At 45.6% G+C, this 18,886-nt stretch overlaps 2 protein-coding genes across 7 annotated transcripts in view; both read right to left on the bottom strand.

Moving 5' to 3' along the window:
* The window catches only part of LOC147033980 (malectin-like), a 32,688-nt gene extending 28,881 nt beyond the window's left edge, over positions 1–3,807 (bottom strand). Inside the window, exons 1-2 of one of the 4 annotated variants that reach the window (XM_085874295.1) lie at positions 3,528–3,807; positions 2,888–3,066 (exon numbers count right to left, since the gene is read on the bottom strand). In XM_085874295.1, coding sequence (XP_085730421.1) covers positions 2,888–3,066; positions 3,528–3,690 — 342 coding nt within the window. In that variant the 5' untranslated portion in view covers positions 3,691–3,807. Of the gene's footprint in view, positions 1–2,887; positions 3,067–3,164; positions 3,308–3,527 lie in introns of those variants that run through there. The other 3 variants (XM_085874303.1, XM_085874286.1, XM_085874275.1) reach the window with 3 other exon arrangements.
* Positions 3,808–6,117: 2,310 nt separating this feature from the next.
* RPA1 (replication protein A1) overlaps positions 6,118–18,886 on the bottom strand; it is a 61,934-nt gene continuing 49,165 nt past the window's right edge. For all 3 annotated transcript variants that reach the window (XM_085874252.1, XM_085874261.1, XM_085874269.1), the window contains 6 exons: positions 15,110–15,258; positions 14,051–14,180; positions 13,775–13,951; positions 10,207–10,314; positions 6,865–6,951; positions 6,118–6,699 (listed from right to left, as the gene is read on the bottom strand). In XM_085874252.1, coding sequence (XP_085730378.1) covers positions 6,601–6,699; positions 6,865–6,951; positions 10,207–10,314; positions 13,775–13,951; positions 14,051–14,180; positions 15,110–15,258 — 750 coding nt within the window. In that variant the 3' untranslated portion in view covers positions 6,118–6,600. The remainder of the gene's footprint in view (positions 6,700–6,864; positions 6,952–10,206; positions 10,315–13,774; positions 13,952–14,050; positions 14,181–15,109; positions 15,259–18,886) is intronic.

Below are 18,886 nucleotides of genomic sequence, written 5' to 3'. Positions count from 1 at the left end.
CTCCAACTTGAACCTTCTGACAATTCTTCCCACGAGACCGAATACTGTGGCAATCACACTTTTTCAGCTTTTGCTCCCAAGATATGGAATTCTCTTCCAGCGGAGATGGGATCTGTATCTTCGACCTCAGTTTCGAAACCAAAAAGATAAGCTTGCCTTTCAAAATGATCTTTTCTTCAGAATTTGAAACATGTCTTGGCTTTTCCAAGTTGCTTTCCATTCAACCTTTTTTCACCTTCAGTGTCTTTCACAAGAACAGTGTTATCACGTCTCTTGGAGGGATGACGGAGACCATAAAATATGTTTCCGAAGAAGAGAACTGAAGGTACAGTGGCCTGCAAAAATATTCACCCCCTCCCAACCCGAAAAAGTTTTCACATTTTCATGCCACCTGAGCTTATTTCATGATGCTTTCAAATCAAACTTAATAATAACAACACGTGCAACTCACTTGGGTAACCAACAAGGCAAACATGAAGACCAAGGAGTTTTCGAAAGAAGTCAGACATAAAGTGGTGGAGAGCACCGTTCAGGAGAGGGTTATAAGAAGATTTCAAAGTCACTCATTATCCCTTTGAGTACGGTGAAATCCATCATTAAGAAGGGGAAGACGTATCCTACCACCCAGACTCTCCCGAGATCAGGTCGCCCATCCAAACTCAGCAGCTGCGCAAGCAGGAAACTGGTTTATGATGTCACTGTCAATCAAACAATGTGTTTGAAAGATCTGCAAGGCTCCATGTCCGAGATGGGGGTCAGGGTTCATCAATCAACAATATCCCATTCCCTTCACAAAGCTGGCCTCTATAGACAGGTCGCATGAAAAAAAAACCTTTCCTGAAAAAGACGCCTCTAAAAGCTCGTATGGAGTTTGACAAAAAGCATCTTATTGATACTGCAGGCATGTGGAGAAACGTTTTGTGGTCAAACGAGACAAAAATTGAACCTTTTGGCCAAAAGTGAAAGCGTTACGTCTGGCACAAGCCTAACACTGCACATCACCAGTCAACACCATCCCTACTGTCAAGTATATTAGTGGCAGCAGCATGTTATGGGGCTGCTTTTCATCAGCAGGGACTGGCAAGCTTGTTCGAATCGAAGGGACAATGGACGGTGCAAAGTAGAGGAGAATCCTTGATTAAAAACTTGCTTGATTCAGCCATGAATCTGCAACTGGGTCGGAGATTCACGTTTCAATAGGACAATGATCCGAAGCACAAAGATAAAGCCACACTGGAGTTGTTGAATAAGAAGAAACAGAATGTTCTTGAGTGGCCCGGTCAAAGTCCTGCCTTGAACCCAATTGAACATTTATGGCGAGACTTGAAGATTGCAGTCCATCGACGATCCCCATCAATCCTGGCATAGGAGGAGGAGGAGGAGGAGATTGGGACCACACTATGTACAGAGCGTTGTTGCTGTTTAAGCAGTTTCCTTGGCTATTGGGCACAATCCTGGACGGATCGCCACTCCGACACAGTATACCAGCAAGCTGGCACTCATTTTGCCGACCTCGGAAGGATGACAGGCCGAGTCAACCCCACCTGGTATTAATTTAACAGCCGAGTGGGATTTGAACTCAGGATCCTAGGATTCCAAGCACACCACCCTAACTATTAAGCCAACACCAGGCATGACATCGGTTGGTGGACGTTAAAGATCCCACGGTGCGCTTCATGGAGAGTAGGTGAGTTATCGCCGGCACCCTGAAGTCGTTACAAACTCCTGCACCTTCAGTCGAGTGTATTGCGTCGGAATGGTGACACGTGTGGGATTGCAACCCAAATTAAGAAACTGCTTCAGCACAACCATTCTGTATTGGACATTCGTACATGAATGAATCTACCAATGAGGATGTCTGGCAAATCTTGGGAAGTCAACAGGTTATGACACATCCATCCGTCACCTCGTTCAGCCTCAATTATCAAGTTAACCCCACCTGGTATTAATTCAACAGGTGAGCAGGATTTGAACTCAGGAACATAGGCATTAACCATTAAGCCAACACCAGGCATAATCTTGGCAGAACTAGATCAATTTTCATGTGAAGAATGGGTAAATATTTCATCGTCTCACTGTGTAAAGCCCGTAGAGACCTACCCAAAAACCTCACTGCAGTCATTGCTGTCAAAGGTTCTCCCATCAAGTACTAACCTCAAAGGTTGAATAACTTTTACAACCAGTGAATTTTGATTTGTACATGTATTTTTTACAGGTATTCCTGACATGTAACCTTATACAACGATAACAGTTTCGTTTGATCTCTTCAGTGATGAATCAAAAAATTCATTTGTAAAAAATTATTTCTACATCTACCTACAATTCCAGCAATGTGTGTGTGTGTGTGTGTGTGTGTGTGTGTGTGTGTGTGTGTGTGTGTGTGTGTGTGTGTGTGTGTGTGTGTGTGTGTGTGTGTGTGTGTGTGTGTGTGTGTGTGTGTGTCTGTGACCGCTGTTTCTCGACAACCACTGGTCCGATCTAATTGAAACTTGCCAGGTATATTTCTGGAGACCTGTGGATGTGCCTTTTCAAGGTTTGATATTAATCGGACAAGCGGTTCCCAAGTTATGGCCATTTATTTACCAAACCAATGACAGGACACGGTGCTATGATGTCACAATTGACGTCACAATTCTTCTTCTTCGTTTGATATGACGTCACAATTGACGCTGGGGACCTGAGTATGTGCCTTTTCAAGGTTTGATATCGTTCTTCTTCGTACGCACTAGCAATTAGTAATTCATCTAAATGTGCCATTATTGGTAGGGGGGGTAGGGGGGGGTGAATACTTTTGCAGGCTGAAAAACTGAAAAAGACAACTTGTCGACACAACCGAAAGAGCGAAGCGTGGCTGAGCGTGCAAAACATCTGGAGATGTCCCTCCAACCTTCTGCTGAGGTTGAGAGAAGTAAACTTCGGCGAACTTGAGCACGATGACGTAGTGGCCATCTCCAAGGATCTCCAATTCGTACATAAATGTGGTGTCTGCCCATCGCTCGGTCTGATAGAGTATCTGGTCCTGGTCAGGAACCCGTCCGATGGACATCTGAAGACCGTAATCAGATGCTGGAAATAGAGAAGAGAAATTAAATAAAATAAAAAAACAACAAATGAGGTGAATATGTGAAAAAGAGGATGAAAGCTTTAAACAAATGGCAAATCACGATGACATCCGGAGGTGGAGTGATGCAAAAAGGTGAATTTTATTTGGGTGGAGGGAGGGGACGACCTCATGGGAATCATAAATGAATGATCTGTGAGAAAATGATTTTGAAAGGATCTCCTCAGGGGCATGAACATGGTCGCCCAGTCAGCAATGCAAAATAGCATCAGTAAAGGTCACGTGGGTTTACAAAAAAAAAGTTTACTTCATCCCAATATTTATTTTATTTTTTTCAGCAGTAGCATATGGAAGGGATTAATTCAGACAGAGTTAATCAAAGACGGGTTCACAAAAATAAATGGTCGTGAAAGATTTGAAATTTTTTAACAAGACGCCGTCCGATTCGTCGCGCGTCCGGCCAAACCTGTGCCTGTGATCCCATCCAACGGGTCTGAACTGTACTGTATCCCGTATTGGTCCGTGTGCACATCTCCTCCTGCATTTATGGCCCACACTGTCCTTTCGGCGAGAGAATCGGCCCAAGAACCCGGAAAGAGCAGCAAGAGCAACAGAAAGCAAAACGCCATCTAACTGATTCTTCCTCTTCATATACATCTTCTTCTTCTTCTTAATTTAATGTCATTGTGCGTCCTCATCCTGAGGTTGGCATTGCGATCCCTGCGGTGTAGCTGGCTGCAGTTGTGGTGGCGGTGCCTGATAGAAGTTTCGCAGGAAAATTTCACGTATTTTCTCACATTTAATTAAATGGAGATTCATATCCTGTTAGAAACATGAAATCTACCAGAGGTTGCTCTTCGAAAGAGGCGATATAACTACGTATAATATGGAATAGGCAAAGCCGAGAAGCGAACGTAGACTTCTTCTTACATTCGCTTCTGACTTTACCTATAACTTGTTCACAACTGTATACTTGCCAACTATACCGTGGTACATGTAAGCGCCGCACAGCTGATGATTTTGACGCAATTTCCGGTTACTTCGGGCTGGATTTGGGATCAGCGAACAAATAATGTAAATCACGATTAAAATTATTTTTTGATGATGTGGGAGATATCTTTATTAAAATCAACTTTGGGGAAAAAAAAATAATTGAATAAATAAATAAATAAACGATTACTTCTGGTCATGAATAAAAGAAATTAAAAATTCCGGAAAGAGTTTCAAAATCACTCCCGGTAATGTTAAATACAAAATAAACACTTCCTGTCATGAAAAAAAAAAATCACTTTCGGAAGGATAAAATTAACTTTGGGAAAATAAATAATTGAATAAATAAATAAACACTTCCGGTCATGATCTCCCGGCATGCATCATTCCCATGACAAAAACCGGAAACAAAAAAAAAAAAACAAACAAAACAAAAACGGAAGCAAAAGGGTCATAGCCAACGACACGGATTCACAATTGGCAGGGTATTGTGTTGTTTTTGTTGTTTCCTATTCTCTCATGTGCACGCGTTAAGTAATAAAACCCAATCGTGTTTATACACCGCAAAGCGTTTAACAACAACCGGAAGCAAAACGTCTTAGCTAACGACACGGATTCCAAATAGCCAGGGCGATTGTGTTGTTGTTTCCTATTCTCTCACGTGCACGCGTTAAGTATTAAGCTCACTTCGTTCACGATTACACAGATGAAGGTTAGGTTGGGTTGGTACATGACATGGTGCAAGGACAAATATTCCCGCCAAGTATATATAATTAAAAGGAGCAAAGCTTTTGAAAGCTTGTTCCAGGTTCCCCAGTTGCCCCGTCAGTGCTGGACACATTTAGTGTGCGATTATTTGTGACGTCATGACATGTACAAGCAGCATGTTGAACCTCATTAAAAAAAAAAAAAACTAGAGTAATTTGACTGAGCGCAGTCGACGGGTATGCCTCCGCTCTCCCGCACAAACACTTGAGTATTGACATATTTGACCCTTGACCTTTATCATATCTGGCCCAAAATCGAATCACTTAATTGCCCTGTCTTACTTTACCTTTGTACCAACTTTGATGAAATTCTGTCCAATATTTTCTTGTTAGGGCATAAACAGTAAAATTTCAGTTCGACCTTGACCTTTATCACATTTGGCCCAAAATCTAATCACTTAATTGCCCTGCCTTACTTTTCCTTTGCACCAAGTTTGATGAAATTCTGTCCAATATCTTGAGTTAGGGCATAAACAGTAAAATTTCACAGTTTGACCTTGACCTTTGATCTTTATCACATCTGGCCCAAAATCTAATCACTTAATTGCCCCATCTTACTTTACCTTTTTACCAAGTTTGATGAAATTCTACAATTTGCTTCTTGAGTTATCGCGTAAACGAAAATCCGGATGGACGAACGGACAACCCAGAAACACAATGCCTCCGGCACCCTTGGTGCGGAGACATAAAAAAAATAACATCCACAAGATGCTCTTTAACCTTTACGGCAGCTGTCCTGGAAATACAATAATCTCACACTGCACCCAAAATCGCAGAAACTTAAACAGCCTTTACATTTAGAGAAATTCTTCAATTTGCCACCATATTCATTCGCAGCAGGTGTATGCCACCAGGGTGTATTCCCCGGTTGGAATAGGTGTACCATATTTCTGTGTCGTAAGAGGCGACCAGGGTTGCGTCAAGAAGGGCATCCGGCATAAAAACCAAGCCAAATCACTATGCGGATCATACGAATGATCCGCTGTGGTGACCCCAAACGGGAGCAGCCGAAAGAAGAAGAAGAAGAAGAAGAAGAAGAAGAAGATTCATTTGCAGCAGGTGCATGAAAGGATGGATACGATTAAAACTTTAAACCCAAGCAACTGGTTTCCCAGCCGCAATTCAAACCACCATGTAACCGAGCGGCCGGAGTTTTCTCCAGGGAACCCAGGGTGGGAGAGTCGAAAGTCCATGGAACTCAAGGTTAAACATTACTCCTCCTTTAGCCAAAGTGCCCTTAACGAGATGGAAACACCATGTCCAGGACACAGGATGTATGAAGGGAGTTCCAGACACCTCAACCAAAGATTGGAACTTTATTGAACAGTTAACTCATTTGATACAGTTGATTGACTACAGCCATAAGGTAACCATCAATATAAATCAAGCAGCTGCTTTAACAGTTATTCACAAATTCTCATTCAACAATCGACTCCCGCATGAATGAAGGCCCAGCTTTTTTGCCTTTTAAACTATTAATAACAAAGATGCTTCATTGTTGTGTAATCTACTCAAAGCAAACTATCCAGAATGATCGAAAATAGAATAAAAAGGATCAGATTAATAATGAAGAAGAAACCTGTAAATACTGTATATGGGGACGTACACGCAGCAGGATGCGGAACAAGGTACGGGCTTCACGCAAGCTGTGGAAATGCAAAATGAATAGAAAAAAAAACAAAAACAAAACTTTATTTTCATTGGAGGAGTAAGGCAAGGCAGGCAGGAAAAAAAAAAAACTACATATAAAATAAAAAAAGAATAGGGGAGTGTTAAAACGAGTCAGGGGAGTGTCGGGATGCAATCCACAAGGTGACGTGCGTAGACCGTGTGATTGATGTGAGTGGCTTCCATCACAGTTGCTTTGATGCGACTTTCATCCTGGCAGGAGGGAATTGTGGAGAGATGGAGAGAGAGATCGATAAGGTTATGTCCATTCTGCTTTGATCATGGCTGGGAGGGAGCGGAGGCCTGTGTTTTAATACGAGTGGTGGCAGCCATGTGTGTGGATGGGATTGGGGAGGGGGGTGCGGGGTTGGGTCTTACATTGAAGCTCTCCAGTTTAACTCTCAATCGAAATATGAAGGAGGTGAAGTTGGCGTTTTGAAAAACCTCATCAAACGCCGGCTCGTCCTGCAGTAAAAATGGTTGCAAAAGTAAATAATTTAAATATCCGAACAATTTAATTTTAATACAATTTACAAATGAGCGCTAAAGAGACGTGCCGAGAAGGAGTGAAGGAAGGAAAATGGAAATTAACTTGTATATTAAACGTTTGTAGGAATCCACCCAATCCTGGTTGATATGGCATTAATGGGGGAGTTAGTGGATTGGGGGGCGGGGGGGTGTATGTCAAACTAAAAGGGTAAATCTTCCACCAATCCACCAGGGAGTAAAATTTGAATCTACTGCAACCAGGCACCTGTCCATTTAACTGCCAGACAGAGAAGGACTGCTGGACCGTTTGGTATTTCATCCATTTAACCGCCAGATGAAATTCCAGGCACTTGCTCAACTGAATCCACCCAAGCAGAAAAAAAAAACTAAATGGTGACAATGTTCTGTCATATAATCGATCTTTAAAAACACGATCTGTAACACCCTGCCCCCTCCTTGCTTCCCCTGCTCCCAGTCCTGCCCCCTCCTTGCTTCCCCTGCTCCCAGTCCTCTCCTCCCCCAGCGGCATGCTCCCAGTCCTCTCCTCCCACAGCGGCATGCTCCCAGTCCTCTCCTCCCACAGCGGCATGCTCCCAGTCCTCTCCTCCCACAGCGGCATGCTCCCAGTCCTCTCCTCCCACAGCGGCATGCTCCCAGTCCTCTCCTCCCACAGCGGCATGCTCCCAGTCCTCTCCTCCCACAGCGGCATGCTCCCAGTCCTCTCCTCCCACAGCGGCATGCTCCCAGTCCTCTCCTCCCACAGCGGCATGCTCCCAGTCCTCTCCTCCCACAGCGGCATGCTCCCAGTCCTCTCCTCCCACAGCGGCATGCTCCCAGTCCTCTCCTCCCACAGCGGCATGCTCCCAGTCCTCTCCTCCCACAGCGGCATGCTCCCAGTCCTCTCCTCCCCCAGCGGCATGCTCCCCGTCCTCTCCTCCCCCAGCGGCATGCTCCCCGTCCTCTCCTCCCACAGCGGCATGCTCCCCGTCCTCTCCTCCCACAGCGGCATGCTCCCCGTCCTCTCCTCCCACAGCGGCATGCTCCCCGTCCTCTCCTCCCACAGCGGCATGCTCCCCGTCCTCTCCTCCCACAGCGGCATGCTCCCAGTCCTCTCCTCCCACAGCGGCATGCTCCCAGGCCTCTCCTCCCACAGCGGCATGCTCCCAGTCCCTCTCCTCCCACAGCGGCATGCTCCCAGTCCTCTCCTCCCACAGCGGCATGCTCCCCAGTCCTCTCCTCCCACAGCGGCATGCTCCCAGTCCTCTCCTCCCACAGCGGCATGCTCCCAGTCCTCTCCTCCCACAGCGGCATGCTCCCAGTCCTCTCCTCCCACAGCGGCATGCTCCCAGTCCTCTCCTCCCACAGCGGCATGCTCCCAGTCCTCTCCTCCCACAGCGGCATGCTCCCCGTCCTCTCCTCCCCCAGCGGCATGCTCCCCGTCCTCTCCTCCCACAGCGGCATGCTCCCCGTCCTCTCCTCCCACAGCGGCATGCTCCCCGTCCTCTCCTCCCACAGCGGCATGCTCCCCGTCCTCTCCTCCCACAGCGGCATGCTCCCGTCCTCTCCTCCCACAGCGGCATGCTCCCCGTCCTCTCCTCCCACAGCGGCATGCTCCCCGTCCTCTCCTCCCACAGCGGCATGCTCCCCGTCCTCTCCTCCCACAGCGGCATGCTCCCCGTCCTCTCCTCCCACAGCGGCATGCTCCCCGTCCTCTCCTCCCACAGCGGCATGCTCCCCGTCCTCTCCTCCCACAGCGCCATGCTCCCCGTCCTCTCCTCCCACTCCGGCATGCTCCCCCGTCCTCTCCTCCCACAGCGGCATGCTCCCCGTCCTCTCCTCCCACAGCGGCATGCCCCCCGTCCTCTCCTCCCACAGCGGCATGCTCCCCGTCCTCTCCTCCCACAGCGGCATGCTCCCCGTCCTCTCCTCCCACAGCGGCAAGCGCCCCCCTCTCTCCTCCCACAGCGTCATGCTCCCCGTCCTCTCCTCCCACAGCGGCATGCTCCCCGTCCTCTCCTCCCACAGCGGCATGCTCCCCGTCCTCTCCTCCCACAGCGGCATGCTCCCCGTCCTCTCCTCCCACAGCGGCATGCTCCCCGTCCTCTCCTCCCACAGCGGCATGCTCCCCGTCCTCTCCTCCCACAGCGGCATGCTCCCCGTCCTCTCCTCCCACAGCGGCATGCTCCCCGTCCTCTCCTCCCACAGCGGCATGCTCCCCGTCCTCTCCTCCCACAGCGGCATGCTCCCCGTCCTCTCCTCCCACAGCGGCATGCTCCCCGTCCTCTCCTCCCACAGCGGCATGCTCCCCGTCCTCTCCTCCCACAGCGGCATGCTCCCCGTCCTCTCCTCCCACAGCGGCATGCTCCCCGTCCTCTCCTCCCACAGCGGCATGCTCCCCGTCCTCTCCTCCCACAGCGGCATGCTCCCGTCCTCTCCTCCCACAGCGGCATGCTCCCCGTCCTCTCCTCCCACAGCGGCATGCTCCCCGTCCTCTCCTCCCACAGCGGCATGCTCCCGTCCTCTCCTCCCACAGCGGCATGCTCCCCGTCCTCTCCTCCCACAGCGGCATGCTCCCCGTCCTCTCCTCCCACAGCGGCATGCTCCCCGTCCTCTCCTCCCACAGCGGCATGCTCCCCGTCCTCTCCTCCCACAGCGGCATGCTCCCCGTCCTCTCCTCCCACAGCGGCATGCTCCCCGTCCTCTCCTCACCCCCTCTCTGCTACCGCACTTCGTATTACACCCTCAAGAAACGCCAATCCCTTCCCTTTTCTAAATATACAAGTCCTCATTCCCCTACTTGTCGATGTAGTACAAGCGTGACCACCAAATACCACCCCCATCATCAATTAAAATGTCAGCAACCTGTTGGATTACAATTTCTGAGCGGTTGCAGGTTCTATCACAATGGCCTTGTTGTGGTCATAAGCACACATCATCAAGTTCTGCATATCCACCACATCCAAAAAATACCCAAACAGTCGGCATATTTTATGGTAGATTCATTCAGTGCACTGGTATTTCACTTTGACGCGAGATACATCCAAAAAAAAAATTAACAAAACAAAAGAACATGACTTGAATGATCATCACTTGCTTTGTGGACAATGAAGAACAGAGATGATCAACACAACACAAGATATTCCAAGGAATAGGGTTTTATCTGAGCTAAATAACGTTGATGATTACATCACAATGCTCATCTCAATGGAATCTTTCTTCCCCTCGTCTCACCGACTTTTTGAGTTCTCCGATATACGCAGTGTTCTGACCCAAGAGGATTTCGGCAGTTTCTTGGAAACAAGTCACCCACTGGCTGTCCGTGTGATCAGCAATGTTCACCTGGTGAGGATGTGGGTGGACATTGGCCTGCGTCACTGAAATCAGTTTTGAGATGATAAAAGGAACAGCAAGTGGAGGAAGGAAAGAAGTGAGCAGCTGTGTGTGGAAGGCAAAAACGCATTCAGCTTGAAGGGCACTCGGCAGATCGCATACCTCCACCATGCAATAACTGATCCACGAGGACATATCGAGCCCAATACATTTTTGAAACATCATGCTATGCAGTTCTACATCGTTTTTGGCCCTATCTCTCAATGGTGAAGAATCACTTTAGAAATTAAATAATTCTCATATCCAGATTTGGATCTTCACCAAAATCGAATCAACTCTTCCTCGTCACACACCCAACGTGTCCACCAAGTTTCGTACAAATCCGTCCAAAACTTTTTGAGATATCGTGGTGTGTGTGTGTGGTGTGTGTGTGTGTGTGTGTGTGTGTGTGTGTGTGTGTGTGTGTGTGTGTGTGTGTGTGTGTGTGTGTGTGTGTGTGTGTGTGTGTGTGTTTGTGTGTGTGTGTGTGTGTGTGTGTGTGTGTGTGTGTGTGTGTGTGTGTGTGTGTGCATATACATGTTGTCGGTCGTCTTTCGGCTGCTCCCGTTAGGGGTCGCCACAGCGGATCATCCGTTATGATCCGCATACTGATTTGGCAAAGGTTTTACGCCGGACGCCCTTCCTGACGCAACCCTCGTCACCTCTTACGACACAGGGAGAAGGATTGGGTTTCGCCACGATTCTGGGCTGCCCTACACCCTCTCATAGCGCGGCCCAGCGCAGAGCTCCCGTCCTCAAGTGATCCTCCAACCCAAGCATATATATATATATATATATATATATATATATATATATATATATATATATATGTATGTATATATATATATGTATGTGTATATATATATATATATATATATATATATATATATATATATATATATATATATATATATATATTAGTTTTTGGGCCCCATCTCTCAATGGCAAAAAAAAATAACTTCAAAAATTCGAGTCGCCGGATCTTCACCAAAATCGAACCAACTCGTCCTTGTCGCACACCAAACCTGCCCACCAAGTTTCATCAGAATCCATCCACAACTTTTTTGATATATCCTGCACACAAACAGAAACAACCAAACAAAACCTCCTTCCACCTTCGGTGGCAGAGGTAAAGATCAACCGAGAGAGTTCATAAAACACCTTGCACCTGTGCAAATAAAACACCCGCACAGTCTTGAGAAAACGGAAACGGGAAAGGTCTTTTAAACCCTTGCATTGCTTTTCCGAGCATGATCGACATTTCCTACGAGCCGCGATTTTGTCTGAATCTCGATGTTCCCCAACGCCGAGAGCATGAGCGACAAATTCGATTGGCCGAGATGAAGTAAAATGCTGTAATATTCAGTCCAAGTAGTGCTAAACCAGGATTGTGTAAGTGCCAAAAAGGCGATTCGTGTTCTGCAGTGTTCAAGCACAGTACATAATTCAATTTAAAAAGTTTATTTTTTTTAAATTGGAGATAATTAAAAAATAATATTAATAAATAATAAACAGTTGGGAAATTTACCGCCAATGATGCGGCATCTTTCACATCACCTTATTTAACACGTTACATTAGTTATTCGTGCCCGTTTGTCCTTTATGATGTCCCTACAAATACTAAGTTTACTGTTTGGAATGATTTTCAAGCTTTTTTGACTGCCAGACAGAAAGAAAGACAAACAATTACCTCACTCCTTTGTGCACGTGCGTGACTGGGACGAGATTCCATACAATTTGGCAAATTTCGAGTCAAAGTAGTGCAAAACTGCAGGTTCATGTTCAATATATGAAATTCAATTGAAATCAAGTAGTTCATTGATCAAAGATGGACATCTGTAGAGACAGACAGACAGACAGACAGACAGAGTGAAGCAATTGCTTATCCCGGCTTTTCGGCTCGCACACGCGGGGTAATAAAGGAAAACTGTGAAAGAAACAGTTTGGTGTGGATAAAGAGTTTATGAACACAAAAGCAAGCCCGTGGGCCCCGGCCACACTTTTTGTTGCATTATTTACAGTTCTAATCATTACCTCCATCACCGAAGGTGAAGGTGGTTATGTTTTCATCTCTGTTTGTCTGTGTGCAGGACATCTCAAAAAGTTGTGGATCGATTTGGACGAAACTTGGTGGACACATTGGGTGTGTGACGAGGAAGAACCGATTCAGTTTTGGTGAACATCCGAATCCGGATCTGGATACGAGAATTATTTAATTTTTTTTTAAAGTGTTTCGTCACCATTGAGAGATAAGGTCAAAAATTATATATAGCCTGACATTTCAAAAATGTATTGGGACCGATACGTTCTCGTGGATCAGGCATTGCGTGGCGGAGGTGCGTACTCTACCGAGTGCCCTTCCAGTTTGATTTTGAAATTCTAATATGGAAACAGGTACAGTGAGGGTGTATTGACGTACATGCCGTTAATTAACCAATTACAGTGCACCTCGCTTCACACAGCCAATCAGCAGCATCTCAAGAGCCGTTGCCAAGCCGCACAAAGTTACGATTTATCGAAGTCAATTATGATTTTATTTTTTTTGGTCCAAATTTCAAAAAAAAAAAAAAATTGAACCTGCACTGCCCAAATGATCAACACAATACTGTTTTCAACTTTGTGCAACAAGTGGTTTGGGAGGAAATGCAATACTGAAACAGGTATTGGACCTTATGATAGAAGTCCATTTATAAGCTTGCAGGTATTGTTTGGTTAGCACAAGTGGAGAGGCTTACCAGCCATAAGTGTAGTTTTTACCAGGTTTTAATCTTATAAGGCTCGTGGATGAGCTTGGACCAGCATCAAGTGCACGACACATTTATAGACATCAGCATACCTTAACACGACTTACAAGAGCATCAGTAGACACAATGGCTAATGTTGTCGGAGTTGGGGATGGCATGATAGTCTGGAGGTATGTGCTATCCCCTCTGAGCTGTCTCACCTGGGTTCAAATCTCAGTCCAACAATCAACTGTCATCCTGGTGTACTACATATAGGGTGAGGGATCAACATGCACACCATACATCGGATGGATGTTAAGCCAGAGGACCCGTCTGCTAGCAGACGTTAAAGATCTAGAATCTAAACTGAACAAATTGCAAACTCGTGCACCCTCAGTCGAGTATCCTGCATGCATCGTAATGCTGACCCATCCGGGACATGCCCCGGACCTTGACAACGTGTACGGGCCTGCAATTATAATATGGGACTGGAACCTTGGTTCTCTGCACGAGCCAGAAATTCAGATGGGAACACAAATAGAACAAAGGGGATTAATAGGTGGAGAAGGAGATCGTCAAGAGACATTTAACAATAAAGAGCACATGATAACGAGGAAACATGATGATTATGAAAGGAGAGGGAGAGAGAGGAAGTGGATATGTTAAAAACGAGTGAAAGTTGGTGAATGGTACACGAGATGGTTTACCTGCAGGATCATTCGGTGGATGAACGAAGCGCTCTCACGATCACATTTCTCACAGCGGTACATCCCGTTCCCCAAATCCATGACCTTTTTCCTACATTCTGATTGAGTACATGCCTGGTACAAGCAGGAATCCTTCTTTATGAAAAGAACCGTCCCTTTAACCGTGAAATAGTCCGCCTGTGGGATACAGTACCCTCAGTCAACAACAAAATGGAGTAAGGAGGGAGATCAATTGAAGAAAGTGAAAGTTCAACACCATGCCCCAAGTCATCGCACCTTTTCGCCATGCCCCAAGTTCTCAAGCTTCGCTTGAGCTAGTGTTTTCCATGAACCAAAACCCATCATCCCACCACCTCTCTGATTAGAAATTGATGGCGCATCCATTGTCTGGCCCTCTCGGTCGAACCTGCAGGACAAAGCCAAAGTACTTTCCCAATATGGTACTTTCAAAATGACGTACAAATACTAACAAGGCCTTTTACGCGTGCGCTGAGTGCGTGTTTTCTGTGACTCGATTCAATGAACTGGGGCATTTAACCTGCCGTTCGTTACTAGCGAGAAATCTGTAATTCAAAGTCTTTCAAACCCAAATTTCAGCATTTTGATCAAAGAGTGGCAATTTCAAAATGGTTTCACATCATCGTTTTGTTCCTGAATTAAAATCAGACTCATGGAAATTTAGGAATACAAGAGAAATATCGGTGGAAGTGAGGTCCAGAGTTCCTACAATTTTCCGTTAACACAAGCGTGCGGCGGCAGACACAGATACTGACGGATGCTTCTCCATTTAGCAATAGAAGCAAAAATCTAATACAATTTATCTTGTGGTGCTAGAACCAAACAAACAATATATTTTTAACCCTCACAGCTCCCCATCCTCCCCCACACCGCAACATGATGTATAGTAAATATCATCATTTTAAAAAAGCTTACCCCGTCCATTCAATCCCCAGATATGAACTTCCCATCACCGTTAAGAAACACCCAAACCAGGTAAGGTGTCTCCCTCAAACTCTTCCGTTGTGCAGAGGCACACCCCCGCTTTCCAACAGGAACTTTTCCAAGTATCTTCAGCTTCTTCTCAAAGCTTTGTGAGCCATAACAATCACTTTCTCGCACGCATGATACAAGTTCACAATATTGCTATTTATAGGGGTTTCTGCGCATGCACGCCAAGCATTCTGGGGTGCATTATGTCATTTTAAAAGTCCCATATTACCACCAGAACTCGTAGTTCTTGATTTGGATAATCCCATAAACAGCTCAGTATCGAGTCAAACCAAGAAGAAAAACAAAACCTCCAAAACAATAGGCAGAAACTGCAGCAAAACAAACCAGCCTCGGAGCTTGAATGCCTCTGGAAGTTGTGGATTGGTAACCATGAGGCTCGAAGTCACAAGAGAAAGGGAACAGCCATTGAAGTCGGAGACACGAGCTCCTTTGATAGCCAAAACAGGACATCCAGAGCCATCAAAATTTTCTGCCTGGAATAAATAAATAAAAGCAAACAAGATAAATAAAATTAACAAAATTACTGTCGCATTTACGGGGTGTGAACGAAGTTTCACAGCAAATGTTGCAGCGGGCCCGACGCCCTTCTCGTGTGGCAGAGGATCTTTATCGCATATGGTAGATATTCCAAGCCGTACGAGACTTTTAAATGACGTACGAATTAGGCTTGAGCGAAAGAATCTATTCCCTCCAACAGAACCGGGAATCGAACTCTAAATTCTAGAGCTGATTGCCCGCCTGTAACTGTTCCAACGTCTCCAGAGTTGATTCCTGCTATGTCTTATCTTACTTCGTCCAGAGAAGCTGTTCGTTAGTTCAGCAAGTTATATAAAAAGCTTCTCCTGTCATTTTTTACAAAACAAAGACAAGTCCGTTTTTATGTGTCTAGTTTGTTCAAGTTGTGAAGAAAACGAGCAGATATGTACTCACGAACTGTGTACGTGTGTCTGTCTTTGTCTAGGATTCTACAGACAGCATTAGGCTATTGTATCGGTATGAAGTATTATGAAATTCCAAAATCATCATATTTCTTAACAGCAAAGACATCGCAGCATATTTATAAACAGCAAATAAAAAAAAGAAAAAGTTGGGAGCGATTGAGGAGCAGTCTGTTGCCTTTTCGACTACCTGGGTAAAAGCAGATTCATATTATATATATATATATATATATATATATATATATATATATATATATATATATATATATATATATATATATATATATATATATATATATATATATATATATATATATATATATATATATATATATATATATACTAGCATATACCCGTGCTCCGCACAGAGTTGAATGGGTGGTAAAAGGTGGATGAGGCATAATAGTTGATGTTATGGGAAGCTGGGGAGGGTGTCATTAGGGATGTGATGCACTATGGTTACCTGTCCTTAGTTTTCTAAAGGACCTCCCTGTATATGACATTTTGGGTGAGTGTCTTGTTGCTGAATAGTTATTGTGAGGAATTATTGTCCACTTTGATAGATATATAGGAGTAACCTCTTGCACATGAACATGCAGCATATAGTTGGCCATGGGAGAACACGGGGGCTGGGAGGTATATTCAGAGTTTGTCAAATGTTTGGCCCTGGGATTTGTTTATGGTCATCGAGTATGCGAGTCTGACTGGAAATTGCATCCTCTGCAGTGTGACTGGAAGGTTGGCGTCTGATGGGGCAAGTTTAACATGATATGGGCCTCGCCCTAGACTGAACAGGAGCAGTAATATATAGATAAAAATAAATCTTTACTTTTAATACAATGTTTCTTGTTACATTTTTGGTGTCAAATTCACCTTCTGAGGTAGTCAGCATGTGCAGAAGAGGGTTTTTACATTGCAGACTGTTTTCGAGGAGTGGCATTACGCCTCTCGGCGGTGACGGTGTGTCGACGACAGACGTAGTGACGTCAGCGAATGACCGATGTCATGACGGAATTATGCCTCTCAGCGGTGACGTCACACGTCGCCATGCAAACAAATGTAAAAATTAGAAAAATCGCCCAAAATTCCCAAACCTGTCCGTCCGGCATGATCTCACATAGCCCATGCTGTTCATTCGACCACAGAGCACCCGCATGCCGAAAATCCGTCCAGCAGTTTTGGAGGAGATAGGTCAAATTACGCGCAGACGTTAACAGAAATTATATATATATCTTATCTCCAATGGAGATAAATAAATAAATTACCATTTTCCCAGAGCTTTGGATTAATTTGCAGCAACTTTTACTTTTGGCACGATTTATATAATACAAGCCGGTAGGCGACGAGGGATCCGCTAGGATAGAAGTGCTGGATACTATGCTTTTCATTCTGACCGATCCACCGACGAATATTCATTGCCAAGACGTATTGGTTCACATACAATTGTTCCTCTGCTTGGCAAGATTCTTCCTATTGCGTATTTTGCCAACTGGCATCCTCAGAGTGGAGATGGAGGAAAGTGTAAATGACAAAAAATGTTCCACCAACCATGTTCTATCACCATGCCAGGACACTTTCGTTTACGTCTAACCGTTTCGCCTTGATGATATTAATTTATAAGGGATATCGAGCGAATCCCAATATTGCCTCAAGGAGTTGAATTGGAGATGCAGTTGATGTTCAGATCACATATTATCAAAATTCATTGAATCATCAAACTAAAATATAATGAAATTACAATGTATAAACTGAAATATAATGACATCAAAGTATTATTATTAGTATGAGCATAAACTGCTGTTATTGTTCAAAGAAGTTATTTCCAGAGGCACAGCGAAGCAAAGGTTTCAGAAAACTGTGAAAATCGTCTTCTCTCGTTGTGAAATATTTCGGAAATCGAATGTGAGCCTTGCTCTGATTGGACGAGAGCGGCCGCATGCGCAGTGCGCACTCGCCTGTGAGGAGAGATTTGTCACGCTCGTTCCCAGAGCTTTGCTCTGGGGTCGAGAATGTCGGCTGGCTATTTCATGAAACAAATAAAGTATCATACCAGATGGGGATGCACGGAATAGGAAGGAGTTGGTCTGGTCACTCCACCTATCATAGAAGCCGCACTACGTCAGTTACCGTTTGGGTTCTTAAAACGCGGTTTTTCGGCCGCTGCATAGCAACGGGTGGTTGCTTCGCAACGAAACTCAAGCGCACACACACTCCCAGCCCATTTGGCACCTGCTCACCAAGTTTCATCGAAATCGGTTTGCTGGTTTGTGCTGTGGAGCCTCGCGTTGCAGACACACACACACACACACACACACACACACACACACACACACACACACACACACACACACACCGCCTATAACGGATATCTAGCGAATCCCAATAGATCATGCCACTGATTTTATTTACTCATGAACATAAATTTTGTACTCAAGTTATTTCTCTTTGTTCCTTCCATCAGCAAGGATAGGTGGAGGTTATGTTTTTCACTCGTTTGTCTGTGTGCAGGATATCTCAAAAAGGTTAGACAGATTCGGAGAAAACTAGTTCAGCAGGTTGGGTGTGTGACGCGCCAAATTGATTAGATTTTGGTGAAAAATCGGAATCGAGACAGCAGTTCAGAATCGGAATAGATTCTCAAATATTGTGACGTCCACGGGACTTGAACAGTCCCGCTAACGTAGAATGAGCCGAAACGATGGAGGCGGATTATTTATTTATAACCCAAAGATGGCGGTTCTAATCGCTCTACCGCAAACGGGACGAGGAAGGTGGCACGAGTCGCTTTTCACTGAGTTGATAACGTTTATTTCTCTAACCAGAAATAACAAGACTCGGCAAGAAGAGGGATCCGGGGCGATTCGACGGGGTGGTGGTGTGGGTTCGGGCGTGGGGAAAACACAAACAATTCCAATGGATGTACAAATCTCAAACCCTCTAAGGCGCCAGGTACGCACGCACGCGCACACACGCACACGCGCACACGCACACACACACCGTAGCTGGTCCTGGTGGTCAGGCTGGCCCGTGGTGTAAAAGCAACAGTCCCTGGATTGGCGTCGGACAAGCTGGCGTTGCGCTAGTCAGGGGGGACAGGAGAAACCGTGGTGCTGTCGACCTCCTGGTCTTGGCCCAAGTCCGCTCACAGCCGCCAGGGAACCAG

This window comes from Eptatretus burgeri, chromosome 1, assembly GCF_056783735.1.
Source record: "Eptatretus burgeri isolate ZD-2024b chromosome 1, Ebu_testis_v1, whole genome shotgun sequence".
Taxonomy (NCBI): Eukaryota; Metazoa; Chordata; class Myxini; order Myxiniformes; family Myxinidae; genus Eptatretus; species Eptatretus burgeri.
Note: the sequence above shows the minus strand (reverse complement) of the source record. Positions and strands in the feature narration are given on the sequence as shown.